At 42.8% G+C, this 27,967-nt stretch overlaps 1 protein-coding gene across 2 annotated transcripts; it reads right to left on the reverse strand.

Moving 5' to 3' along the window:
• On the reverse strand, nt 1-27,281 carry LOC144506452 (uncharacterized protein CXorf38). Of its 2 annotated transcripts, none has more exons than XM_078232584.1 (6): nt 26,573-27,281; nt 22,926-23,060; nt 19,299-19,421; nt 5,506-5,655; nt 4,054-4,227; nt 1-3,828 (listed from the first exon to the last, which is right to left on the reverse strand). In XM_078232584.1, the coding sequence occupies exons 1-6, from the start codon at nt 26,771-26,773 to the stop codon at nt 3,634-3,636; spliced, it is 978 nt and encodes a 325-aa protein (XP_078088710.1). In that variant the 5' UTR covers nt 26,774-27,281; the 3' UTR covers nt 1-3,633. The 2 variants fall into 2 exon arrangements, with proteins under 2 accessions (XP_078088710.1, XP_078088712.1); XM_078232586.1 differs by lacking the exon at nt 26,573-27,281 and adding an exon at nt 25,878-25,966.
• Nucleotides 27,282-27,967: the final 686 nt, after the last annotated feature.

Consider the following 27,967-nt stretch of genomic DNA (forward strand, 5'->3'; position numbering starts at 1 on the left):
ATAATATTTATTTACACACATAATTAATAATCACCCACCCAATCAACAATAAGTTATCTTACAGAAATACTAAATTTCAAGTCCAATACTAGACCTTGACTTAACTTTTGCATGACTGGCAAGTACCCAGGCAGATATTGGCCTTTATCCACATGTTGGTCTCTGGATAATGAGAAGCATGAGGCAACAATCTCACCAATGGTATTTCCCCTGATTTATGTACATTTTGTCATGATGAACAAGCTCCTGAGACTCTTATTCTTGTTTTGGCATCCTCATTGTTTTGTTGCATTTTTATTAGATAACTCTTAAAATTAGCTCCTCTAGCTCATCCACACTATGGTCAAAAAGAGGAGGTATAGGGCGCCCAAATGCTGGTTTAGAGACTTCAGTACGAATGTCATTTCTCATCTGTCTTTTGGTAATGTTGTGTTTTACAAATGGGATCCAAACAGAAATGTACAATAATATAAAACACACCAATTTGGTATTGATAGTGGACATTTGTTTACACCGTGGTAAAACATGGTGTCTTAGGTGTACTTATATGATTATGGGCCCTGAATTAAACAAGTTTTTTTTTCTAGTACCGATTTTTGCAATTATCAGACATTCAGTTGCATAGATTCTCATTTGTTAAGTTTCTAATCCTTGGTCTATCACACTCTCCTAATGGGATTAAATAGAAGATTCAACTGCATATGAGACATATGTAGACCTCTGTCAATCTGGAGGTTCTTGGCTGATTATAGGAGAGATTCAGATTGATACCATGAAATGGGCAAGATGTCCACTGCCAACAAGAACATGAAGCACTTGGGTACTCACCTTGACAAAACTTGGTTTCTGATTCATTTATTGCCCCAATCCTTAATCATACCCAACAATTTCCCGAGGTGTGATTATCTCTTTTATATTACATATCACACATCTGAGTGCACCACTCTTTGTGACATGAGCCACAAATCTATTATTGGGTCCCTCTATGAAGTAGACTCCCATCACACACTGTGTCCTGGGCTTGAGGATTCTATGTTTGAGGATCATGTAAAACCGAAACAGTTATTGATTCATGTGTCTATTCTGGGTGACTAACATCACAAGTATGCCTAATCTGATTTCAGCATTGTTGCTGCTACACACTTGTACACACACAATTCTTTTGTGAATGGGAAGTAAATGTAATTGCCACAGTGGCTCAATGGTAGCTGATGTGACAATACGCAAATTATCCCTGAGGAGAACATCCTGTTAATGATTTGTTCATCTTTATTAACCCCAACTCAATGGTATTTATTCAAGATTCTGATGGAAAGTACCCTTTAAAAACACCTAAACCATAATGTCAGTTGAACTGTATCCTGACAAATCAAATCCTAAAGCATGATTGGAATAAATAGATTGTAAGTGAAAAGAAACCAAAAGCTTTAATCATAAAGGATTAAACCAAATCATAATCCTACACATAGATGTATACACAACTAACATATTTTACAACTGCCAGTCAGCAATCATAAAATGTTGACTGGTCGTTGTATTCTTCATTGTAGGATTAACAATGAACCATCTTGTACAATCACAGTTTGTCTTCTGACTCCATCAGCAAAGATGCAATACTGTACTCAAATTTGTCCATCATCATCATAGTTTTTTCCATACAAGTCCAATGTTACAAATGCAATCAGTAATCTAAGTGTCAGTATCATTAAAGTATCTTTGTATCTGTAAATCAAGCATTGTATCTAGATTCTTTATCAGAATTTCTGACCACCCTTCACTAAACTGGTTGATGTGATGCTACTTCATGGTTTTACATTTATTTTTCCTTGTGAATTGAATCATAGAATCCCTACAGTACAGAAAGACTCCATTCGGCCCATCGAGTCTGCACCGCCCACAATCCCACCCAGGCCCTACCCCCATATCCCTACATATATTTTACCCACGAATCCCTCTAACCTACACATCTCAGGACACCAAGGGGCAATTTTAGCATGGCCAATCAACCTAACCCGCACATCTTTGGACTGTGGGAGGAAACCGGAGCAAACCCACACAGACACGAGGAGAATGTGCAAACTCCACACAGACAGTGACCCAAGCCGGGAATTGAACTCAGGTCCTTGGAGCTGTGAAGCAGCAGTGCTAACCACTGCGCTACCGTGCCGCCCACTTGTAAAAGGTATATGGCTGGGCTTGCCTTCCCACCCCACCAATTAATGCCCACTTAATAGCCTCATCCTGCCACCACTAGTATTAACCCAGTTGTGGGTGGGGGAGCATGACAAACAAACCTTGGCATGTTTGCTTACAGGCTCTCAGGGAGGGTCTCCCAATGTCAGGCACTCAGTGCCTGATTGAGGGACCCAGCATTGGGAAAGTGGGGCTCACTGACAACCAACCCCTGCCCCTGGCTCCCATCTTCCAATCCCCCACCCTGCCATCACTCACCTTTGGGCTGGGGTCAAACAATAATCCTAGGCTTTAGGCGAGTGTGGTTCCGACAAGCCACTGCCTCCCTCGTGGCATTGCCATTCAGCAGAGCTGTGGATGTCTGATTGGCTGGAGTCCTCAGTTGGTGGGATTTCTACTCTGGGCTCCTTGAACCTTGGTGAAAAGCCACTGATGGCCTGTCAAGTGCCTGACTGGCACATGGTGCAGTGGGCCTTCCTGGAAAGAATGTGTCCAGCTCTCCACTGGTGTGTCACCTCCACAGGACTCTGGCCAATATATTTAAGTAGTAGATATTCAAAGGAATAAACCGTACAACCATGGTTTCTCTTGCTGGCTAGAGATGTGGCTTTGTCACTGTTCCCTTTGAATCGTGACTCGATACAATTTGTTAAGAAATGCTTGGGTTCTTTAATAATAATTTTAAGACAAATTTTATTGAGAACAAGATCCCCTGGAAAGTATGTATTTTCTTCAAAACAACATATAGTAACTTGTTTCACATCCTGTTTTTTCCATGGTATTATAAAATCTACCCGCATTGAGTGAACACTTCATTGGTGCAACAATTACCCACTGGTTTAGTGAATAAATGTCAAGTCATAGAATCATAGAGGTTTACAGCATGGAAACAGGCCCTTCAGCCCAACTTGTCCATGTCACCCAGTTTTTAGTATTAAGCTAGTCCCTATAGCTTGCATTTGGCCATATCCCTCTATACCCATTTAACTGTCTAAATGCTTCTTAAAAGACAAAATTGTACCCACCTCTACTACTACCTCTGGCAGCTCGTTCCTGTTACATTGATAATGCAAGTAAATGTAAGTCCGGGTTGTGTGGAGATGCCTGTTTTGAGTTAAAGTTCCCATTACTAATCATTATTCAGTAATCTAATACTAGAAAATGTACAAATACAGCTGAATGTGAAGAGAATCATCTCCTGATGATTTGCCCTCTTTAGTTGACCAGCCTGCCAAGGCATACTGTTGGGTTTGCATTTGAAACATGTACAGAAACCACTTTTTAATTACAAAATAGTTAAAAAATAAACACCATGGGTGGGATTTTCCCTTCCCGCCTGCCACGGGAGTCATAGTGGGCGGGGCACAAACCTTGCAAAGGTCCGTTGATCTCAGGCAGGATTTTCCAGTCTTGGGGCGAGCGCACCTGGAAAATCCCACCTTACATGTCTTTGCGATTGTTATGTTCTTTTTCCTCCAGGTTCCATTCCTCTCCATCTTGATCATTCACAGTCCTAATGCCACTTTTCAGCTTTTGTTCAAGAGAATACAGATGTTCAACTTCCTGGTGAAGCACACTTTCAAGTTCTTTATTTTGTTTCAAAAATTCTTTGAACGTATTCAAACTGTTTAAATGCTTTAAAAGAATAAAGAAATGAATAATTACCCACAGCAAACTACACAGGCAATAGAGCAAGAGGATGTTATGTATTTTAGAAACTACATGCATAACCTTTAACAAGTCGAAATATTTTCCAATGGCAACATCAAAGTAAGCAAATATAAAGTTAAGCTGATGCACTCAAGAACTTGGTATTGCTAGAATTGCTTCTTTCAAGCCATAAATAAGTAATTGCTGTACCTGTATGTGCAAAACTTCTTGTTCCTCCACTGTGAAACACAGCTCCTTCACCCATTCTCGAATCAGTTCTAACTCAGCATTAAAGATCATGTCAGCATTAATCTCATCTGTAATCTTCAATGCATCCACTGTATCTTTTTCTGTTATCTGAACTTGCCAGTTGGATAATGCAATCTATTGATCCAACAACAGAATGCCTAAAATTATACATTAAACTACATATGACCTTTAGTGTTAGTTTTAATGTGAACATGCAGTTCAAAATGACACAAGCAGAGGTACAAAAGCATGTTGTCGCCTGATTTTGTGGACAAGTTCCCCATGTTCATACGATCTTCCCTCATAAATTAATCCTTTAAGCCTCAGCGTTCATTCAGGTAAATCTATGCTATGGCCCCTCAATGAGCAATGTACCCAGAAACACAAAAGGAAACAGGTGAAAAGAAAGCTGATGCTAGAGAATGAGTTTAGATTCTCAGAGTCATCATAGTGGATGCTTGTAGAAGCACTAGCTGAATTATTGCAACATTCACCACTCCTTTTGTGCATTTAGTGTGTGGCTGTTGAACCATTGATAAGGTTTGGTGGAATATTCCATAGAAAACTTAGGGTTTGGTAATTCCAATTGGCAGCTATTAACCACATGACAGATCAAAAGATTAGTATTGATCTCGGAAGGAAATAAAGGCTGTCCAATCATATATTTGGTCATTTGCAATGACGCAAAACTTATTAAATGCATGACTTATAATTATAGCATTTATAAATAAAATTTTACATATTTAGAACTGATACATTTGTTGCATTTACACTATCTATAACATTCTAATTTGATATATATACAGTTGTATAAATTTCTATAATTGCACATATCTCTAATTTGTACACATTACATATGTCATACGTATAATTTCATTTACATTTTGTATGTTTCTCACATGCATCTAATTTTGCAATCAGGGCCAGAAATAGAGTCAAACACATAGATTCATTTAACTGCAAGGACTGTGCAACACATTCATTTATTTAGGTTGCATCACAAATTTATTCCTGGGCTGAGGCATGCAAAGACACAAATGCATCTATTTCAAAAGAGAAAATGCTGGAAAATCTCAGCAGGTCTGGCAGCATCTGTAAGGAGAGAAAAGAGCTGACGTTTCAAGTCTGGACGACCCTTTGTCAAAGCTCAATGCATCTATTTACCTGAAACAAGTGGAGCATTCCATTTGTTTATTTACTAATTCTCTATCCATGGGCAATGCCAAAGGAGACCATTTTTAAATTGCTCACTGTTTTCTCTTCACTTTACAACCAGATGCTTGAAGCAGAAGAGGTGCTGAGGTTGAGCCTTTATGGCAGGCACTGGTTTTCTAAGTGCACTTCAAGTAATATTCAGTAACTGCTCAGAATTTTAAAAAAACTTGTTTCACAAAATGTATTTATAATAGTTACCTCTTTTATCATTTTGTCGGCTGCTTTTGCTTCGGGGATATGTCGAAATTCTTGAAGAAATTCGAGGATCTTCCATCTATAGTTATCTAACCATTTGGCAGACACACTCATTTCAACAGAATGCATCAGTTCATTGCGACATTTAATTATCTGAACATAAACATCAGAACCATGTGTCAATATAAATTAACTTCCAGTGTTTCTGCATTTAGTAGAACACACCACTCCATATCAACGTGTCCCTGCTGCATGAAGTTCACAGTAAATCAATGAGTTAACCATACTTTTAAACCTGAATGAACTTTACTTTAGATTTACATTTGAATAACTAGTACTTGAAGACTTTAAGAGAAAGAACTGTACATCATAATATGTATGAGAGTTATTTTGAGATATTCAAGTGCAGATCTTCACTCTCCAAGTATACCATGTTAAACATGAGGTGGAACCTCAGTGCGTCTCGTCACTGGACGCAGGTGAGGTCCCAGAGGATTGGAGGATAGCCAATGTGGTCCCGTTATTTAAGAAGGGTAGGAAGGATAACCCGGGTAATTATAGGCCGGTGAGCTTGACGTCCGTGGTGGGGAAGTTGTTGGAGAAGATTCTTAGAGATAGGATGTATGCGCATTTAGAAAGGAATAAACTCATTAACGATAGTCAGCATGGTTTTGTGAGAGGGAGGTCATGCCTCACTAACCTGGTGGTGTTTTTTGAAGAAGTGACCAAAATGGTTGACGAAGGAAGGGCCGTGGATGTTGTCTATATGGACTTTAGTAAAGCGTTTGACAAAGTCCCTCATGGTAGGCTAGTGAAAAAGGTTGGATCTCATGGGATAAAGGGGGAAGTGGCTAGATGGGTGGAGAACTGGCTTGGTCATAGAAGACAGAGGGTGGTAGTGGAAGGGTCTTTTTCCGGCTGGAGGCCTGTGACTAGTGGTGTACCGCAGGGCTCTGTATTGGGACCTCTGCTTTTTGTGATTTATATAAATGATCTGGAAGAAGGAGTAACTGGGGTGATCAGTAAGTTTGCGGACGACACAAAACTGGCAGGACTTGCAGATAGTGAGGAACATTGTCAGAGGCTACAGAAGGATATAGATAGGCTGGAAATTTGGGCAAAGAAATGGCAGATGGAGTTCAATCCTGATAAATGCGAAGTGATGCATTTTGGTGGGAATAATGTAGGGAGGAGCTACACGATAAATGGAAGAACCATAAAGGGTATAGAGACGCAGAGGGACCTGGGTGTGCAAGTCCACAGATCTTTGAAGGTGACGTCACAGGTGGAGAAGGTGGTGAAGAAGGCATATGGCATGCTTGCCTTTATAGGACGGGGCATAGAGTATAAAAGTTGGGGTCTGATGTTGCAGATGTATAGAACGTTGGTTCGGCCGCATTTGGAATACTGCGCCCAGTTCTGGTCGCCACACTACCAGAAGGACGTGAAGGCTTTGGAGAGAGTACAGAGGAGGTTTACCAGGATGTTGCCTGGTATGGAGGGGCTTGGTTATGAGGAGAGATTGGGGAAACTGGGGTTGTTCTCCTTGGAAAGACGGAGGATGAGGGGAGACTTAATAGAGGTGTATAAAATTATGAAAGGCATAGATAGGGTGAACGGTGGGAAGCTTTTCCCCGGGTCGGTGGTGACGTTCACGAGGGGTCATAGGTTCAAGGTGAAGGGGGGGAGGTTTAACACAGATATCAGAAGGACATATTTTACACAGAGGGTCGTGGGGGCCTGGAATGTGTTGCTGGGCAAGGTGGTGGAGGCGGACACACTGGGAACGTTTAAGACTTATCTAGACAGCTATATGAATGGAGTGGGAATGGAGGGATACAAAAGAGTGGTCTAGTTTGGACCAGGGAGCGGCGCGGGCTAATTGTTCTTTGTTTCTCGTTTCAAGGCTTCATTCTATGATCATCTTGCTGGTGCCAGTACAGAGCGAGACTGCGGATAGTTGGGAACCTGTCTCGGGGGCAGGGAATTCATATGGTGTTCGTGGAAGTGGAAATGAATAGGGTTGGGAAGCATTTTCCGATCAGGGCCAGTGTGATCTCCTGGACTCGTTTCGATCGCCTCAGGGGGTCGGAGAGGAATTTCCCAGATTTTTTTTTCCCCATATTGGCCCTGGGGTTTTCACTCTGGGTTTTCGCCTCTCCCTGGAGATCACATGGTCTGGAATGGGGGGGTAGGGGTAAGTTAATAGGTTGTGATGAACAAAGCATCATAGCTGTGAGGGACAGCTCGGGGATAGGATATTAGTATGTAGATAGGCTGAAAAATTGGGCGGGGATCCTGGATTCAGGATTCAATCCTGGACCGGGGAGCGGCGCGGGCTTGGAGGGCCGAAGGGCCTGTTCCTGTGCTGTATTGTTCTTTGTTCTTTGAACCCTGTAAGGAAATAGGATGTTAACATGAAGGCAGGTTCTGAGCTGTGGAGTGGAATTGAACGAGGGAAATCTGGAAGTGAAAGAAGTATATCAGGATCTATGATCGTAACTAAATTCTACCAATTCAAGATGAAAGTTTATTTATTTCTGTCAAAAGTACGCTGACATTAACACTGCAATGAAGTTGCTGTGAAAATCCCCTAGTTGTCACACTCCGGCACCTGTTCGGGTACACTGAGGGAAAATTTAGCATGGCCAATGCACCTAACCAGCATATCTTTCAGACTGTGGGAGGAAACCGGAGCACCTGGAGACAAGCAGACACAGGAAGAACATGCAGACTCCACACAGACAGTGACCCAGGCCTGGAATTGAACCCGAGTCCCTGGCACTGTGAGGCAACAGTGCTAACCACGGTGCCACCGTGCCGCCCCATTAACATTAACTTCCAGGTTTCGAGTCTCCAAATGGAGTGATGTGCACCCTGTGTATTTAAAGGGGAGATGCACAAACAGAAATGGGGGATTAAAACATAAGTAAAATACTGGAGACATTGGGAATCTGAAATAAAAACAGAAAGTGCTGAAAATTCTCAGCAGGTCTGGCGGCATCTGTGGAGAGAAAAACAGAATTATCATTTTAGGTCAATGATCTTTCATCTGAACTGGAATAAATCAAAGATGTAAAAAAAATGTTAAAAATGCTGGAAAATCTCAGCAGGTCTGACAGCATCTGTGGAGAGAGAATAGAGCCAACTTTTCAAGTTTAGATGACCTTTCATCAGAGCTAAGAGGAGAGTCAGCAGAGATTTATATGAGGGTAGGGAGGCGTGGGTTGAATTGGACAAATGGAATGCAAATGAGCATGCAGAAAGCTGAGGTGGTGTTGAAAGTGTCCATTAAGTGATCAGAATGCGTGAATGGCAAATCAAAAGTACAGCTTGGTAAAGGACTGACTGAGGAATGTGGCAGTTGGCCTGAAGGGGAGGGGGTGGGGTGGTCGAAAGAAGGAGAGCGATAAAATGGAGAATGGAGATGAAATGACATGAAATAAAATAAATGGAAATGGGGTGAAGGAAGAGAGAGTTCATGAAGTTGTTGAACTCAATGTTCAGTCCGGAAGGCTATAAAGTGGCCAGTCGGAAGATGAAATGCAGTTCCTCCAGTTTGCGTTGGGGTTCGCTGGAACATTACAAAAGGCCAAGGACTGACATGTGGGCCAGAGAACAGGGTGGTTCAAGTGGTAAGCAACAGGAAGATCTGGGTCCTGCTTGCAGACTGAAGATGTGCAGCAAAGATGTCCCAGCATCTGCAGTATTTTGCGTTTATTTATTATAGAATAAAGGGGAAGCTGTGTAAGAGGGCAGGGAGAGACAGTAGCAAAATATTTCATGAAGCAACAGCCAAAGCGAATGGTAATGGGTATAGTAAAGAAACAAAAGGTTATGTCCAAATCTTCTTTGGCAGTCCCTTGGAGTTGAGAATGACTTGCATCCACACTAAAAATGAATTCTCAGGTGACTAATGAGTCCAATCTCTGTCACAGGTGGGGCAGACAGTGGTTGGCAGAGCGGGTGGTTGGGGTGCCCAGGTTGCCACACACTCCTTTCACTGTCGACACTTGGCTTCAGCTTGCTCTCGGCCGTGAAACTCAAGTTGTTCAGCTCCTTGCCGATTGCTTTTCCTCCACTTCCTAGTGGCTTTGGGCCAGGGAAGTGCAACTTCCTCCCTGGAAGGATCCAGAAGAGCAAAGGTTGAGGGCGGTGGACACTTTCACCGCATGGCCATCAGATTGTCTCTGACAGCTGCAGGTGTCTGCCACGACGGCGACATGTGGGGCGACAGGGCGGCACGGTAGCACAGAGGTTAGCACTGCTGCTTCACAGCTCCAGGGTCCTGGGTTCGATTCCCGGCTTGGGTCACTGTCTGTGTGGAGTTTGCACATTCTCCTCGTGTCTGCGTGGGTTTCCTCCGGGTGCTCCGGTTTCCTCCCACAGTCCAAAGATGTGCGGGTTAGGTTGATTGGCCATGCTAAAAAATTGCCCCTTAGTGTCCTGGGATGTGTAGATTAGAGGGATTAGCGGGTAAAATATGTTGGGATATAGGGGTAGGGCCTGGGTGGGATTGTGGTCGGTGCAGACTTGATGGGCCGAATGGCCTCTTTCTGTACTGTAGGGATTCTATGATTCTATGACGACCAGTCAGGACAACCTCAGCCTGTGGGAGCACTGCTCTTCTGGGATCATGGAAATTGAGCCTCTGCCTGTTAATCCACTGTTATGGATTTTAAAATGTGTATACTTTCAAGGAATGTGGGTGTCTTGGTTAGGCCAGCATTTTTACTGCTCATCCTTAGTTGCCCTTGAGAAGATGATGGTGAGCTGTCTTATTGAGTTGCTGCAGTTCATGTATAGTTGGTGCACCCATAGTGCTGTCAGGGAGGGAATTTTACTGCTGGATAATATAGCAGAATAGGGACATTGAAGTATAGCAAGAGGTATAAAATATAATATTCAAAATATAATGGTGAATTTGTATAAAACCTTCACAATTGGAATACTGAGAAAAGTTTTTCTAAGGAAAATGATTTTTTAATTATTGAGATATTGGCATTGTTGGTAATCATGATGTGGAGATGCCGGCGTTGGACTGGGGTAAACACAGTAAGAAGTTTAACAACACCAGGTTAAAGTCCAACAGGTTTATTTGGTAGCAAAAGCCACACAAGCTTTCGAGGCTCTGAGCCCCTTCTTCAGGTGAGTGGGAATTCTGTTCACAAACAGAACTTATAAGACACAGACTCAATTTACATGAATAATGGTTGGAATGCGAATACTTACAACTAATCCAGTCTTTAAGAAACAAAACAATGGGAGTGGAGAGAGCATCAAGACAGGCTAAAAAGATGTGTATTGTCTCCAGACAAGACAGCCAGTGAAACTCTGCAGGTCCACGCAACTGTGGGAGTTACAAATAGTGTGACATAAATTCTGATTCTAGGATCGCATGATAAAGACTCAGGAGGAAAAAAGCAGAAATATTTATGTGAAATAGTGTGACATAAACCCAATATCCCGGTTGAGGCCGTCCTTGTGTGTGCGGAACCTGGCTATCAGTTTCTGCTCCGCGACTCTGCGCTGTCGTGTGTCGCGAAGGCCGCCTTGGAGAACGCTTACCCGAATATCAGAGGCCGAATGCCCGTGACCGCTGAAGTGCTCCCCAACAGGAAGAGAACAGTCTTGCCTGGTGATTGTCGAGCGGTGTTCATTCATCCGTTGTCACAGCGTCTGCATAGTTTCCCCAATGTACCATGCCTCGGGACATCCTTTCTTGCAGCGTATCAGGTAGACAACGTTGGCCGAGTTGCAAGAGTATGTACCGTGTACCTGGTGGATGGTGTTCTCACGTGAGATGATGGCATCTGTGTCGATGATCCGGCACGTCTTGCAGAGGTTGCTGTGGCAGGGTTGTGTGGTGTCTTGGTCACTGTTCTCCTGAAGGCTGGGTAGTTTGCTGCGGACAATGGTCTGTTTGAGGTTGTGCGGTTGTTTGAAGGCAAGAAGTGGGGGTGTGGGGATGGCCTTGGCGAGATGTTCGTCTTCATCAATGACATGTTGAAGGCTCCGGAGGAGATGCCGTAGCTTCTCCGCTCCGGGGAAGTACTGGACAACGAAGGGTACTCTGTCCACTGTGTCCCGTGTTTGTCTTCTGAGGAGGTCGGTGCGGTTTTTCGCTGTGGCGCGTTGGAACTGTTGATCAATGAGTCTAGCGCCATATCCTGTTCTTATGAGGGCATCTTTCAGCGTCTGGAGGTGTCTGTTGCGATCCTCCTCATCCGAGCAGATCCTGTGTATACGGAGGGCTTGTCCGTAGGGGATGGCTTCTTTAACGTGTTTAGGGTGGAAGCTGGAGAAGTGGAGCATCGTGAGGTTATCCGTGGGCTTGCGGTACAGTGAGGTGCTGAGGTGACCGTCCTTAATGGAGATGCGCGTGTCCAAGAATGCAACCGATTCCGGAGAGTAGTCTATGGTGAGCCTGATGGTGGGATGGAACTTGTTGATGTCATCATAGAGTTGTTTCAGTGATTGTTCACCATGAGTCCAAAGGAAGAAAATGTCATCGATGTATCTAGTGTATAGCACCGGTTGAAGGTCCCGTGCGGTGAAGAAGTCTTGTTCGAACCTGTGCATGAAGATGTTGGCATATTGAGGTGCAAATTTGGTCCCCATGGCTGTTCCGTGTGTCTGGATGAAGAACTGGTTGTTGAAGGTGAAGATATTGTGGTCCAGGATGAAGCGGATGAGATGTAAAATTGCATCTGGAAACTGGCAGTTGTTGGCGCTGAGCACTGAGGCCGTTGCAGCAATGCCATCGTCATGGGGGATGCTGGTGTAGAGTGCTGAGACATCCATTGTGACGAGGAGCGCTCCTGGTTCAACTGCTCCATGTGTGCCGAGTTTCTGTAGGAAGTCCGTCGTGTCGCGACAAAAGCTGGGGGTTCTTTGTACAATGGGTTTCAGGATGCCCTCGACATAGCCGGAGAGGTTCTCGCACAGGGTCCCATTGCCCGATACGATGGCACCTCACTGTACCGCAAGCCCACGGATAACCTCACGATGCTCCACTTCTCCAGCTTCCACCCTAAACACGTTAAAGAAGCCATCCCCTACGGACAAGCCCTCCGTATACACAGGATCTGCTCGGATGAGGAGGATCGCAACAGACACCTCCAGACGCTGAAAGATGCCCTCATAAGAACAGGATATGGCGCTAGACTCATTGATCAACAGTTCCAACGCGCCACAGCGAAAAACCGCACCGACCTCCTCAGAAGACAAACACGGGACACAGTGGACAGAGTACCCTTCGTTGTCCAGTACTTCCCCGGAGCGGAGAAGCTACGGCATCTCCTCCGGAGCCTTCAACATGTCATTGATGAAGACGAACATCTCGCCAAGGCCATCCCCACACCCCCACTTCTTGCCTTCAAACAACCGCACAACCTCAAACAGACCATTGTCCGCAGCAAACTACCCAGCCTTCAGGAGAACAGTGACCAAGACACCACACAACCCTGCCACAGCAACCTCTGCAAGACGTGCCGGATCATCGACACAGATGCCATCATCTCACGTGAGAACACCATCCACCAGGTACACGGTACATACTCTTGCAACTCGGCCAACGTTGTCTACCTGATACGCTGCAAGAAAGGATGTCCCGAGGCATGGTACATTGGGGAAACTATGCAGACGCTGCGACAACGGATGAATGAACACCGCTCGACAATCACCAGGCAAGACTGTTCTCTTCCTGTTGGGGAGCACTTCAGCGGTCACGGGCATTCGGCCTCTGATATTCGGGTAAGCGTTCTCCAAGGCGGCCTTCGCGACACACGACAGCGCAGAGTCGCGGAGCAGAAACTGATAGCCAGGTTCCGCACACACAAGGACGGCCTCAACCGGGATATTGGGTTTATGTCACACTATTTCACATAAATATTTCTGCTTTTTTCCTCCTGAGTCTTTATCATGCGATCCTAGAATCAGAATTTATGTCACACTATTTGTAACTCCCACAGTTGCGTGGACCTGCAGAGTTTCACTGGCTGTCTTGTCTGGAGACAATACACATCTTTTTAGCCTGTCTTGATGCTCTCTCCACTCCCATTGTTTTGTTTCTTAAAGACTGGATTAGTTGTAAGTATTCGCATTCCAACCATTATTCATGTAAATTGAGTCTGTGTCTTATAAGTTCTGTTTGTGAACAGAATTCCCACTCACCTGAAGAAGGGGCTCAGAGCCTCGAAAGCTTGTGTGGCTTTTGCTACCAAATAAACCTGTTGGACTTTAACCTGGTGTTGTTAAACTTCTTATTGTTGGTAATGCCAGCATTCCTAATTAGCCTTGAGAATGTGTTAATGAACTGCCTTCCTGAATCACTAAAACCATGTGATGTACGTACATCCTCAATGCCAATAAGAAGGGAATTCCAGGATTTTGACCCAGTGACAGTGAAGGAATGGTGATACAGTCAGGATGGCATGTGGCCTGGAAGGGAACTTGCAGGTGGTGATGATCCATGCATCTTGTCCATCTAGGTGATAGAGGTTGCAGGTTTGGAAGATGCCCACGTAGGAGCCTTGGCAAGTTGCTGCAGTGCATCTTGTAAATGGTACACACTCTTGGCAGTGTGCCAGTGGTGGAAGGAGTGAAAAGCTTAGGTGTTGGATGGTGTGTCAATCAAGCGGGGCTGCTTTGATTTGGATGGTCTCAAGCTTCTGAGTGTTGTTGGAGCTGCACTCATCCAGGCAAGTGGGGAGTATGCCATCACATTCCTGACTAGTTCTTTGCAGATAGTGGACACGCTTTGGGGAGTCAGGAGGTGAGTTATCACTGAATTTCCAGCTTCTGAACTGCTCTTGTAACCATAGTATTTACGTTGTCCACTTATTTTTCTGGTAACCTCCAGAGTGCTGATGGTAGGAGCTTCAGTGATGACAATGCAGTTGAAAGTTAAGGGGAGATGGTGAGATTCTCTCTTGTTGGAGATGGCAATTGCCTGGCCTTTCTGTGGCACAAGTATCATTTGCTACTTATCAGTCCAAGCCTGAATCCTGTCCACATTTTACTGTATGCAGATACAGACTGCTTCAATACTTGACGAGTTGTGATCTAAACACTGTGCAATCAACAGCGAACATCGCCACTTCTGACCTTATGATGGAAGGAACGTCATTGAAGCAGCAGCCAAAGATGCTTTGGCCTAGAACAATGGTGATTCCAATTGACTTCAATTTTGTTAGGGCTCCTTGATGACACACTCAGTCAAATGCTGCCTTGATCTCAAGGACAGTCACTTTCATCTCATCTCTAGAATTCAGCTCTTTTTTCCCAACGTTTGAATCAAAATGTAATGAGATCTGGAGCTGAGTGGTCCTGGTGGAACCCAAACTGAGCATCGATAAGCAGATTGTCACTGAATAAGTGCCACTTGTAGCATTGTTGACAACATCTTCTATTACTTTGCTGATGATTGAGAGTAGACTGATGGGACTGTAATTAGCCGAATTGGATTTGTCCTGCTTTTTGTGGATAGGACATTGTCAGGTCGATGCCAGTGTTGTAGCTGTACAGGAACAGCTTGGTTAAAACACAATAAAAGGATACAGTGCAGATTCACTTGGAAACTGCCTTTGATAATACAACTACAATAAAAGATTTGAAAACCTTGGACTGTGACTTTAGAAGGGTGGAGATTATGAGGTGATTTGATAATGCTGTTTAAAATGAGGAAGCAGTGAAATAGAGTAGTTAGAAACAGATTGTTTCTAGTCATCCTGGGTTTTGAACAAGGGACGGAGATATCAGGCTAAATTTAAGGCAAAGTGCAGGAGACACATTTTGCTTAAGAAAGGGTTGAGAGGCTGCAGAGAATTGTTGATTGAAGTGAAGAATACAGCAGTATTTAAGATTGGATTAGATAGGTAGTTGGATGAAATATTAAATAAAGGGATATGGGAACAGGGAAGGTACAGAAGTTGAGGCTGACTGTTGATGTGGCAGATTAAAGCCAGGTTGGATCAAACAGCCTGTCCTCATCATCATTGCTATGCCAGTATACATCAACATTCAAATATATAATAATTAATTATAACTTACATTTCTGTAGCGCCACTTATATGCAGGGAGACTACATTCAGGAGGACAAATTATGGTGCCAAGCAGGAAGGGGAAAAGGAAAAACTGAAAGGTTTAGGATTCAAAAGCGCAGTTGAAGCTGTCATGATTATGGAGGAAAAAAACCACAGAATTACAACCAATATATTGAACCATAAAAGAGACCCGAGTTTTTTTTTAAATGGACACAAAGCCAAAACTTGGTTGAGAATGTACAGTCAACCATTGGCAGGAATTAGTTCAGGGTGTTTCTCTAAAGGAGCAATGGAACCCTTCCCTGTTTCCGGGCAAGGGATTTCTAAGAGCACCAAGAGACTGATTACCATCTCCAATAATAATAAAGGGACATAATGTTCCACCTTACCTCAATAAATCCCATGTGCAATACCTAGATGGACTAGTGGATTCTGTTTTCCACTTGGAATGTACAAAGAAGGGGTTGAAAGCTCGCTGAGAGAGGTGCCCCAGTGTCTGTCTCTGTCTGCTCTGTGAGAATAAGCAGCTGTAAGTTTTCCACATTGAAGGTGTGAGACACAATGACAGAAGCAGCCAGCAGTGCCCCTGCTAAATAGCCATTCTTCTGCAGGTATGTCTCAAATCTCTCTCTGACTGAGGTCAGCCCAGCCAGAAAAAAGATTGCATCTGGAAAGAGAACTGAAATTTCTCTGCCAAACCACAGAACACTGGAATCAAAGAATCCACTAATCACCTCCCAAAGGCATCTCTACTGAAGTCAAATCATATTGGCTGATGCTTTATTATCTCCTCCTCTTGAGTCCAGAACTATTTTATCTGCCCTTTTATTTATATTTGCTTATTATTGGACTCAATTCTCCCTTCTAATCTGTATGAACATATATGCACGTGTTTTATCATTTTTCTCCTTACCTTTTTAGTGGTTAACAAACTCATTCTATCTTTAACTCAAGAAAAGCCTGGTTAAATTGGCTCCTTTGTAACATAATTATTGTGTCTGGAAGGTCCCCATGGGGAAGAGAACCTTGTTAAATTGAACCTTTTTGCCACCAGCAGAGGAGTATGAATAAATAAGGAGTCAATCCTCACCTGGGATTTATGACAATTTGGGGTATCCCTGTGGACAGTCACAAATCAAGGAGGCTCATCTGGATCACCAAAAATCGGGGACCCTCACCTGGATGTGGTCGTAACAAAACAAAGGGTTTGATGTGATATTTAATAATGGGAAGGAGGTGGCAAGGTGGAGAGAACAGAAGAGTGTGATCCAGAGGGGAGAAGATTGGAGAATATTTATAGAAATCCTAATTATCCAAATCCAAAATGATACACTAAATGCAAAACTGACTCACCATATATTTTCTAAAATTATACAGTAATTTTGGGAGTAAGTGAACCTAAAATAGACAAACCAGAAAGAGCCCACAATCAGTTCTTGGTTTCTGCTGAATCAAGTCAGGCTGGTGGTTCAGGAACTACAATTGACTCAGAACAGCAGAGCTGGTGAGTGAGGGAAGGAAGGGCAGTAAGCCAGGGTTACTACTCCTGATCGTTTTCTAGTGACAGTAGCCATGAGTGGATAGCAAGTAACACTTGGCCCACAGTCAAATAGCAAATCTCAATTCAGACCCAAATGAAAAAGGGCTGAGCAATCAGAAGGCTGCCAGCAGCCATTAATCCATATCTTTGAATGAACTCAGAAGGGGGGGGGGGGGGGGGGGGGGAGAAAGCTGGACAAAAACTATGCTTCACAAAATAAAAGAAATTGCAGTTATTTCAGCATCAAGTTGATTGTTAGAAAACACTGATGTTGGTTCTCGTGGTTCATGACATCAGCAAAACATTTAATGAGGTTGTTAGCTTATAATTATATTCCTTTAAGGAAAGGTGTTAAAGCATTTGGGGAAATGACAGGGAATTGGAATTTTGAAGTAGCTCTGGCTAACAAAAATTGAGAAGCAGGCTGATCGCCTGTTCCCAATTTTTTCAATGTACGTGTTGGTATCCTTGGCTAAATCAAAGAAATAGATAAATAAATTGAGTAGTTTAAGTAGGGGGACATTGAAGTGGGAATCAAATCCCAACACTGATTCAAATGCTGGGCTTTGCCTTGCTAGACTATCTAAAGTTTGATTTCCCCTACTCCCTGTCCCAACGTCCCCCAAGAGTAAATTGCTGATATAACTAAGGGTTCAAAATAAACATAAACTTTGACAAGTATTAAAACGGGATCATCTTTTGATATAACTAATATTGATAAACTTTGAGATAGAACACATTGAGGAATAAAAAAGTTAAAGTACCAAAGCATATTATTAGTCAGACATGTCCGCACCACCTCTCCATCTGAATCTACTCTAATCCCATTTCCCAGCCCTTTCCCAGGCTCCTTTTCAGAGAATGAAGAGGTTTATTAGATGCATACAAATACATGCAAATTCCCCAAAGGCACCACTACCCCAATCCACTTATGGCAAAGCTTTCCACAGGGGAGATTTTGCCTAACATCTCATTCTGATGGAATAAAATAACCCACTTTACAACGTGTAAAGAGCAGTTTTTAAAAAAAAAAACACTTGCACAGAAACACTATAGCAAACAACAGTGCAAAACAAAAAAATATCCTCACTTAGAATGAACCAGACAAAAGTCTCCAAAATCTGCTCCCCCATTTCTGACCTAATTCCAGCCACACACAGATGAATTAACACCCCTCCCCCACAGACACTCTGTTGACAGGGCAATCACCAGGATGTTCACAGGCACTCCGGACAGCGTGTTACCAATCACATTGCTGTATAATTCATTCATTATAACATTGATGTGTGGCAATAAAGTGCTCAGAATATTGTAAATACAAAAAGGCAGCCCTCTAGCAAGCACCTCATCAACAAATACCATCACATTGCACTTGATTCAAATCAACATCTTGCCTTGCATGTTTAACAGAAACATATCCCAAGGTGCTTGACAAATGCAACACAAAATGAACACCGAATCAACTATGAACTTGGTCAAAGAGGTAAAATTTAAGGAGCATCTTAAAGGAGGAGAGGGAAGTGGAAAGGCAGTCAGCCAGGCTAAGGGAAGGAATTCCAGAGTGTGGGGACTCGATGATTAAGACATAGCTGTTAAGGGAGGCTAGTGGTTGTGGGGTGGGGACGGCAAAAGAGGCCAGATTCAGAGGAACTTAATTCTGACTTGGGAAAGGTTTTAGGGTTTGAAAATAAATAGGAAATGTCATGAAAGGATTGAAACACAAGGCTGAGAATTTAAAATTGGAGAGCACTGGGGCTCCAGGAACCAATGTAGATCAGGAAGGATGGGGAAAATAGGAGAGAGAAAGTTAGTGACACTACAGAATTGGCCTGGAGTCTCCAGGAATTGAAGATCGATAACCAGGACACTGGTCTGTGCAACATTGGAAAAAAAATCATCGGGACATTAAAAAAGATTGCTTTTTTGTCATTTTCTTTGAATGTTTCTTTACCAGATATAAAAATATTGAAAATGAGGGAAAGATCAGGCTGTTTGGCTGACAATCAAGCATCATCCAAATGAGTCCTTTATCTTTCCAATCGGCATAGGAAGGCAGTGCGTCTTATGGACATGTTGAATGATAAATGCCTGGGGCATGGGGTGTGTTATGTATGAAACCTCCAGGGATGCATTTAATCACTGCTGGCAATTCTACTTAGAATATGGGCAAACAAAACAATAACTTTTCTAATAGTATTTCAAAATGTTACCTCAATTACTTTCTGCCGTTCAACAAAGTCAAACTGATCACAGAAATTAATAAGATTCAACAGAGCTGCCACATCACACTTTTCTGGCCCCTGTCTGTTGCTCTGTCCACGAGGCATGTAGACCTACAGAAAAGAACATTTTTGTTTAGTACATGATTCAACCACAACCCAAACTAAAAATGTACCAAATGTCATATTTTTGTCCAATGTAAATACAAAGTACACTTCCATAATTCAAGTATGGAATGCCCATATAGTAGTCTTAAAGTCACAATTTAAATTCTGAATTGAAATATCTATACCATGGCTTGCATACAAAAAAGGATATATATATGCACCAGCACAGGTGAGGTCAAACATATTTCTCACTCAGACAATTCTAACTGCGCAATATGATGGAGAATGGTTCCCTGGCTGATGTGTTTTCCATGAACTGCAAAGGCCAGTTTGCCTAAACTGTATTTTTTCATGAAGCAGCAGTGTTAATCATACAGTTGAGTATAGTGGGAAATGCAGATTATAGCAAATGAGCTGATGTTAGGGCAGCACGGTGGCAAGCACTGCTGTTGCATACCGCCAGGGACCCGGGTTCGATTCCTGGCTTGGGTCACTGGCTGTGCAGAGTCTGCACATGGGTTTCCTCCAGATCCTCCGGTTTCCTCACATAGTCTGAAAGACATGCTGGTTAGGTGCATTGGCCATGCTAAATTCTCCCCCGGTGTATCCGAACAGGTGCCGGAGTGTGGCTACTAGGGGATTTTCACAGTAACTTCATTGCAATTTTAATGTAAGCCTACTTGTGACTAATAAATAAACTTTACTTTAAGTTAGTGGATGCATATTTATAGACATATATATGACAAAAAGCATATAAATTTGCAACTAATATAACATCTTGAATTTCAGTTTGTATTACAGATATCACATTGTCTTCCTTTCAGTAAAACTGTGTCATGGATAGACAATATTTAGCAATGAAAACTTTAATTGGGATGATGCATTCAACTGTTTCAAACGCTTGTGGTTTTCTGCATTGATGAAAATTAGTTTATATCAAATTGACAGTTATGTAGAGTTGAAAAGTTCAACACTAGTCATTTTGGAATAATTTAATCTCCCCTTAATATGTCATTCACTCTTGTTTCACAATTATCTTTTTCTACCTTTTGATACCAAAAAGATTTTTTTTGCAGGCAATGGTGGGCTGGGTGTGCTATGAATCACTCCCTTTGGGATCAATTACATCAATTTATAGGAAATCTGACCACTAATTAGTGATCCTTTCCTATTCTAAGTGAAGTGTGTGTGTGTGTGTGTGTGAGAATGTGCAAGCATGTGAGAGAGACACAATTTAGAAACATGCATAAGTAAAAATAAAGCAACATTGTTTTAAAAATATTTATTTGAACAAACTGGGCAAGAATTGAGAGGTTAAATATTTTCGTTGAAATTGAAATCAGTTACTCCACCACACTCTGCTTTCATTCATGATGCTACATGTGGTTCACAATGGCAACAATTAATTCAATGTTAAAATACCTCTGATCGTAGGAGCTGCAATCTTACCAAAATAGTATTCATACTATGGTAGTATTCCTACGTTGACACAAGATTACAAAAATATTTTTTTGAAAAACATAGGTTGTTAAAACATTATTTATCTTGTGAACTCTGAGAACAGATCCAGATTTTAAAAATCTAAGATTAAAATTTCTGAGGCTGGGGTTTAAGCACACTGCTTGGGCATAGGCAACCGAAGTGCATTTTGCCCATGTGTTCTTAACATGGGAATGTTTGATAGAAGTGGCTCTAAAATTTCAATTGTGTCAGAAAACAGGCAAACAGGGAACAGGGCCTTCACTGTTGTTGTCCAGACAGCAAGGCATATTCATGCTGTAGTCTAATTAGAATGAATGGGCGGCACGGTAGCACAGTGGTTAGCACTGCTGCTTCACATCTCCAGGGTCCCGGGTTCGATTCCCGGCTCGGGTCACTGTCTGTGTGGAGTTTGCACATTCTCCTCGTGTCTGCGTGCGTTTCCTCCGGGTGCTCCGGTTTCCTCCCACAGTCCAAAGATGTGCGGGTTAGGTTGATTGGCCAGGTTAAAATTGCCCCTGAGATGCGTAGGTTAGAGGGATTAGTGGGTAAATATGTGGGGGTAGGGCCTGGGTGGGATTGTGGTCCGTGCAGACTCGATGGGCCGAATGGCCTCCTTCTGTACTGTAGGGTTTCTATGTTCAAGCATTCAGCCAGTGCTACCTGTGCTGTTCAGTCTGTTTGGAGAGATTAGAAATAGAGCACCTCTCAAACCACTTGAAAGACATGTGGAGATGCTGGCTTTGGACTGAGGTGGGCACAGTGAGAAGTCTCACAACACAACACTCACCTGATGAAGGAGCAGCGCTCTGAAAGCTCATGATACCAAATAAACCTGTTGGACTTTAACCTGGTGTTGTGAAACTTCTTATTGTGCCCACTTGAATTCTTAAAAAGAGAGGTGTACTCTTGCTGCAAAAACCAGGGAAACACTTGCGAGCACAAATGGTTATAACAAGTGCTGAGAAGGAACCGAGGTTTTCTAATGCGTCTTGGAGGCCCTGGTGGAAATAGATGGGAGGAGGGAGATCCTGTACCCTCTGGGAGATAAAAATGTTTCCATGCAAAAATATCATTGCTGATGAGAAGAGGCTGTAGAAGGGCTGAGCTCCCACACACGGCTGAAATGCCCCAAAAAGTTCAGCTAGCAGTACTCACATCCCATGAAACAATTTTTAAAAATCTGTCCAGATGGGAAACGGAGATTTTTTTGTGCATCTACAGCTTAGCGACATTGGCCAGAATTTTATCGTCCTGCCCGCCAAAGGAACTGAGCAAGCGATGGCCGACCCATAAAAATGTCTTCTGACCTCAGGTGGGCTTTTAGGGTTTTGGGACGAGCGTGGCCTAAAATCCTGCCCATTATGTAAAAAACATTGTCAAATGAAATAAAGAATACATTATAAATTTGATTGTCATATTTGAACTCTCTTACATGACCATTATTGGGACATCACAACACAGTAAAAAGGGGGAAAGGTGTTGGCAGATATTGTCTGTATATTGAAGCTTACAAAGGCGAGTCTTAGAATGGATTGAAAACATTTAGGGAAAACATAAGTACATTATATATTAGAGTGAAGGTATAGTTTTCTGGTTGAGTAATAGTCTGCAGGAAGACTGGCTGATAACTGAGGTTCTTCCAGGCCCATCCATCCCTCCACAGAGAGAGAGCAAGGACAAATATTCACTTTCAATGCCCAAAGCTATGACATCTCAAAGAAGCAGAATAAGTTAATTGTTCATCACTAAGCATAATAATTTGTACAGCTGCTAATTTATGCAATTTTAAACTAGTCATTGTAATCTACTTCTACGAGGTGATTTCACTGCAAGAGGCAGCATAAATATTTTAATTTGAAATCTTCAGCTTAAAAAAAAAGTCAAACAGTCTGTACTTCACGCATTTTGGTTCTATTTCAATGGGTCAGCACAGTAATGGCTCATATTAAATTACTACAATCTGAATATTTATTGCTAATTAAAATTGTTTACCACATTTCTGTACATAAAACTTTACATGAAACATACTTTTGCTACTTCCCAGGCATGTATAGGCCATAGTGGAGGGGAGCAGTTGCCCCAGTATATCACATTGTTCTGATTTGTATGGTGGGTCAGAATTTCCCTCTTCCATTCTCCACACAAAGAACAGGCTCTCTGAAACTAAAAGAAAATGACGTTTGTCGAGATACTGGGTAAGAAAACAGCAAAAAGGACAATGAATCTTTATCAAGAATATCAATTACAATATCAAGAAATATCTGAAAGTGTTGGGGCACTCTGCAATTCGGCTGCAGGTCAAAAAGGTGAAAAATTGTGACACATGAAGTAAGGTGAATGCGCACAGGCATTGCGTTCAACTGTATCGGCAGGATTTTTAACATTACCAGCTGATGGCCTGAGATATTGCACATGGGGAACAGATTCACACCTTCTCTTCATGTGAATCACACTGCTTCTTAAAAATATCATGTCAACTTGCTTTGAAACAGTGCACGACAGCTCTGGAATTCCCTCCTAACATCTGTGACCTCAATATTTCTCAGTCCTCTTTTAAGAATTCCTTAAAACCTACCCTCTTTAATTAAACTCTTGTTCATCTTGCCCTAATATCTCCCCATGTGCCTGAATATCAAATTTTGTTTGAAGATGCTCGCGTGCCATAGGACAATTTGCTATGTTAAAAGGCTCTATGTAAATACAAGTTGTTGTGTTGGGTCAGGTTAGGGATTTGACTGCCACCAAAGGATTGGATTGGGTCAGGGAGTCAGCAGTTTAAGAGGATTTTGCTCAGCTGTGTCAAGGATTTAGTAGCCATCAAAAGGATTGGGTCAGATTCAGCATTGTCTCAGACGGATGAGTCTGGTCAAGGGAAGGATTTGGCAGCTATTCAAGGAGTAGGTCCAGTTGACAGGTGGAAAGGTCAGATTGGGTTGTAAGAGAGTTTGGCAGCCAAGGAACGTAGGCAGAGAAGTAAAAGAGTTAAAAACCATTCAAACATTGGTCAAGTAATGGATTATTAGACGGCAAGAATAAAACTTAGCATAAATTTCTGACAACTTGGAATAGAGCAATTTGTGTTCACTTTGAGTTTCATGTCCCACAGAGAGGGGAGACAGGAGATTGAAACTTACAGCATTGCCAATAATATCAAAGCAACATTAAGTCACAAATGGCATCAAGAACTCTAAACTGAGGTCAATGTGAGATCAAAATTGTAACTCTATAATAGGGTCATATTCAACACCGAGGAAGATGGTTATTGGTGGAGGGATAATCATAGTCCCAAGATGCCTGTGGAAACCGCTAGGTTGATGATTCCAGCATCCATTAATAACTTTTCTAATAATGAAGCAACTGTCACTAGCTTAATGTAGGTTCTGGCTGACAAATAGTCCTGGCATTCAAGCCACAAAGAGCAAGCAATGAACATCTCCAAGAGAATGTTATGGCTATCAGTCTCTGCTCAGTCTCAACACGTCATTGATGAAGACGAACATCTCGCCAAGGCCATCCCCACACCCCCACTTCTTGCCTTCAAACAACCGCACAACCTCAAACAGACCATTGTCCACAGCAAACTACCCAGCCTTCAGGAGAACAGTGACCACGACACCACACAACCCTGCCACAGCAACCGCTGCAAGACGTGCCGGATCATTGACACGGATGCCATCATCTCACGTGAGAACACCATCCACCAGGTACATACTCTTGCAACTCGGCCAACATTGTCTACCTGATACGCTGCAGGAAAGGATGTCCTGAGGCATGGTACATTGGGAAAACCATGCAGACGCTACAACAACGGATGAATGAACACTGCTCGACAATCACCAGGCAAGACTGTTCTCTTCCTGTTGGGGAGCACTTCAGCGGTCACGGGCATTCGGCCTCTGATATTCAGGTAAGCATTCTCCAAGGCGGCCTTCACGACACGACAACGCAGAGTCGCTGAGCAGAAACTGATAGCCAGGTTCCGCACACGTGAGGACGGCCTCAACCGGGATCTTGGGTTCATGTCACACTATCTGTAACCTCCACAACTTGCCTGGACTTGCAAAGTCTCACTGTCTGTCCTGTCTGGAGACAATACACATCTCTTTAACCTGTGCTTAATGCTCTCTCCACTCATTGTCTGTACCTTTAAGACTTGATTAGCTGTAAAGACTCGCATTCCAATCATTATTCATTATTCTGTAAATTGAGTTTGTGTCTTTATATGCCTTGTTTGCTGTTTATGAGCAGATCTCCCACTCACCTGAGGAAGGAGCAGCGCTCCGAAAGCTAATGGCGTTTGCTACCAAATAAACCTGTTGGACTTTAACCTGGTGTTGTTAGACTCCTTACTCTGCTTCTTTAATGCCAGTTTTCATGCTTCCCTCCCCCATATTACAGGACTAGCTCTAATCTGTTCTTATTGGTTGCCATCCTGATTTTTAAAATTCATTCATGGGATGTGGATATCACTGGCTAGGCCAGTATTTGTTGCCCATTCCCAATTGCCCTCGAGAACGTGGTGGTGAGCTGCCTTCTTGAACCGCTGCAGTCCCCGAGGTACAGGTACACCCACAGTGCTGTTACGAAAGGAATTCCAGGATTTGGGATTCTGCTGTCCCGAATGACCACTGCTTTACTGTTTCCTGCATGCTTGTCACCACAAACATAGAAAGATCATAGAAGATCATAGAACATCACTAGGCCTTTTGGCTAATATCAAGCCCGAGATCAGATGTCACGGCTTTCCTTGTCAGCTTGGGTCTTGTCATCTCTCCTGTCGACACAATGAATTGGATTACATTTGAATTGTTTTATGGAGCAAGCAAGGAGATGGATCAAGGGTTTGCCCTGTCCACTCTACACACTGGCTTTGTAGCTTTAAGACTGGAGTATTTTTTTAAAATCACTAATTTTATTCACCTTATTAAGTCAACTTCATTCAATCACTGAATCGAATATACTAAATTTAAGCTTTCCTACATCATCTCCTCCCTGTGTTCTGCATCTGATCAGGCCAATGTGCATTTATACTTGGTTGCTGCTGAAGCTAAACTTCTGAGTGCTCTCCCTCGATGCTGGCAACACTTTCTTTAGAATTCAACTTCCGTTTAACTTTGACCTCTTTTTAGGGCAAACCAAATAAACAAACTCAGATTAAGTCAGGACAAAGCAAAAGGGGCAGCTCCCCAAAAGGAGGGGGGAACGGCCCGAACAAAAATCAAAGTACAAAGGAAACTTAAAAACATCAAACCGTTTAACTTTGAAGTAGCCTTCGCCCTGTCGTAAAAGTCCAACTTTGCGACTGAATGTCTGTCTTTAATAATTTAATATGAAACCTCCATAGTGGCGGCTTTATCTGAACAATCTGAGGGAGGGGATGCCGAGGACAATTTGCAATTGTATATTCCCATCCCAAGCAAGCAATGTAACCTTGTCTCCAGACAACACGGGACAATAACAGCGGCAGTCAGTCTCTAGCACGGAATTATTTAAATAAAGTCTATAAACTGTATCCGTGTGAGGAATAAAAACACCTCGCAAGGCACGAAAGGATGACGAGTGAGGCTTTCATTTCGAAAAGGATGTTACAAAAGGATACTGCTGGCTGGTTCAATTCCTGCTCCTTTCTTTATGTTGCCAGTGTAAAGATGTTAAGGTGATGCCTCCTTACTCACTTGTGTGGCTTGAGGTCTGCAAGAATTCTTGCAGATTTGTCGTAGGTACGAGTTGGTTTGAAGGAGGCGCTGATGGAACTTCTCCATTTCTGTGTAGACGAAACCGAGTAGGCAGTCTCTGATTTTCTGCAGGCAGAATCCTGCTTTCACCCAGTTCTTGTATCCTTCCTCATTGAGACGAATACTCAGCTCCGACTGCATTATTGCTTCAAAGCTGCAAAATAATGTCGCTGCCAAGAACTTTCAAACCGTGCGCAGCTTGATTCGCCTTGACTTTTGGGAACCTTGTCCCGGCCACATCTGGCGGCTGCTGCTATGTGCTCAGCCTGCCTGCTGGACACAGAGTGCGGATGTAAGATTGCAAGCGGAACTCTGGGTGTAGAGCAGACCAGACTGCAGACATTTCAACAACATACTGATTCGACACGAAAGAATTCCCGGGGCCCCAGCGCCGAGACTCAAGTCTACAAAAGTATTCCAACGGCTGAATCACAAATCAGAACTTGGCCCCTTTTGTATAATTGGAGGACTCCCATTATGTCCATTTAATTGTTTTCTCCTTCCCTTCTGTTGATAAAGGTTGTTAACACTCCAGGATGGGCCTAGAGTCTCCAGGAATTGAGAATCAACATCCTGGAAACTGCATCCGGGAGAAAAGATCATCTGGGAGAAAAGATCATCTGGACATTAAAGATGTTCTTTAAAATTCTTTTGTCATTTTCTTCGAATATTTCTCTTTACCAATTACAAAATTATTGAAAACGGAGGGGAGGGGAAGGGTGCGGTGGGGTTGGTGAAAATGGCTGTTTGGCTAACAGTCAAGCATCATCCAATTGAGTAATGAGTCTTTTTGTTTTCCAATCGGCATAGGATGGCAGTGTGTCAAAGGGTGACGGTTTTAGCATAGGGCAAGTCATGCGCTGATACCTCCAGGAATACTTCTAAACACAGTTGGTAATCTTAGCCTACTTGATGTCTCCGTCTTTCCATCCTGTACTTTTTCTGCAATATTCTTGTTCTTTCTGCTACACTTCTGTCACTCACATTTATTCTTTTAACTTCACCAAATTTCTAACTTTCATTGAAACAAATGTTAACCACTGCACGATGGCAGACGACACGTACAAGGCGAGAGGTGGATAGTGTGTCCAAGCAGAGAGAAGCTATTCAACCCTGTAATGGGGAATAGAAACTCAATGGATAAGTCTTTTGTTATATATCAAATATGGTCAGGAGCTTGGCCAGTATTGGTGCGTATGAGAACTAGAATCATCGCCTTTTACAGCACCTAAGGAGGCTATACTTCCCAGTGATTTGTTGATCAAATCATACAGTATGTTCCTTCGGTTGTTTGTAATAAGCAGAGTACAGACCGTACTCAACTAGCCCCATGCT

This window comes from Mustelus asterias, chromosome 17, assembly GCF_964213995.1.
Source record: "Mustelus asterias chromosome 17, sMusAst1.hap1.1, whole genome shotgun sequence".
Taxonomy (NCBI): Eukaryota; Metazoa; Chordata; class Chondrichthyes; order Carcharhiniformes; family Triakidae; genus Mustelus; species Mustelus asterias.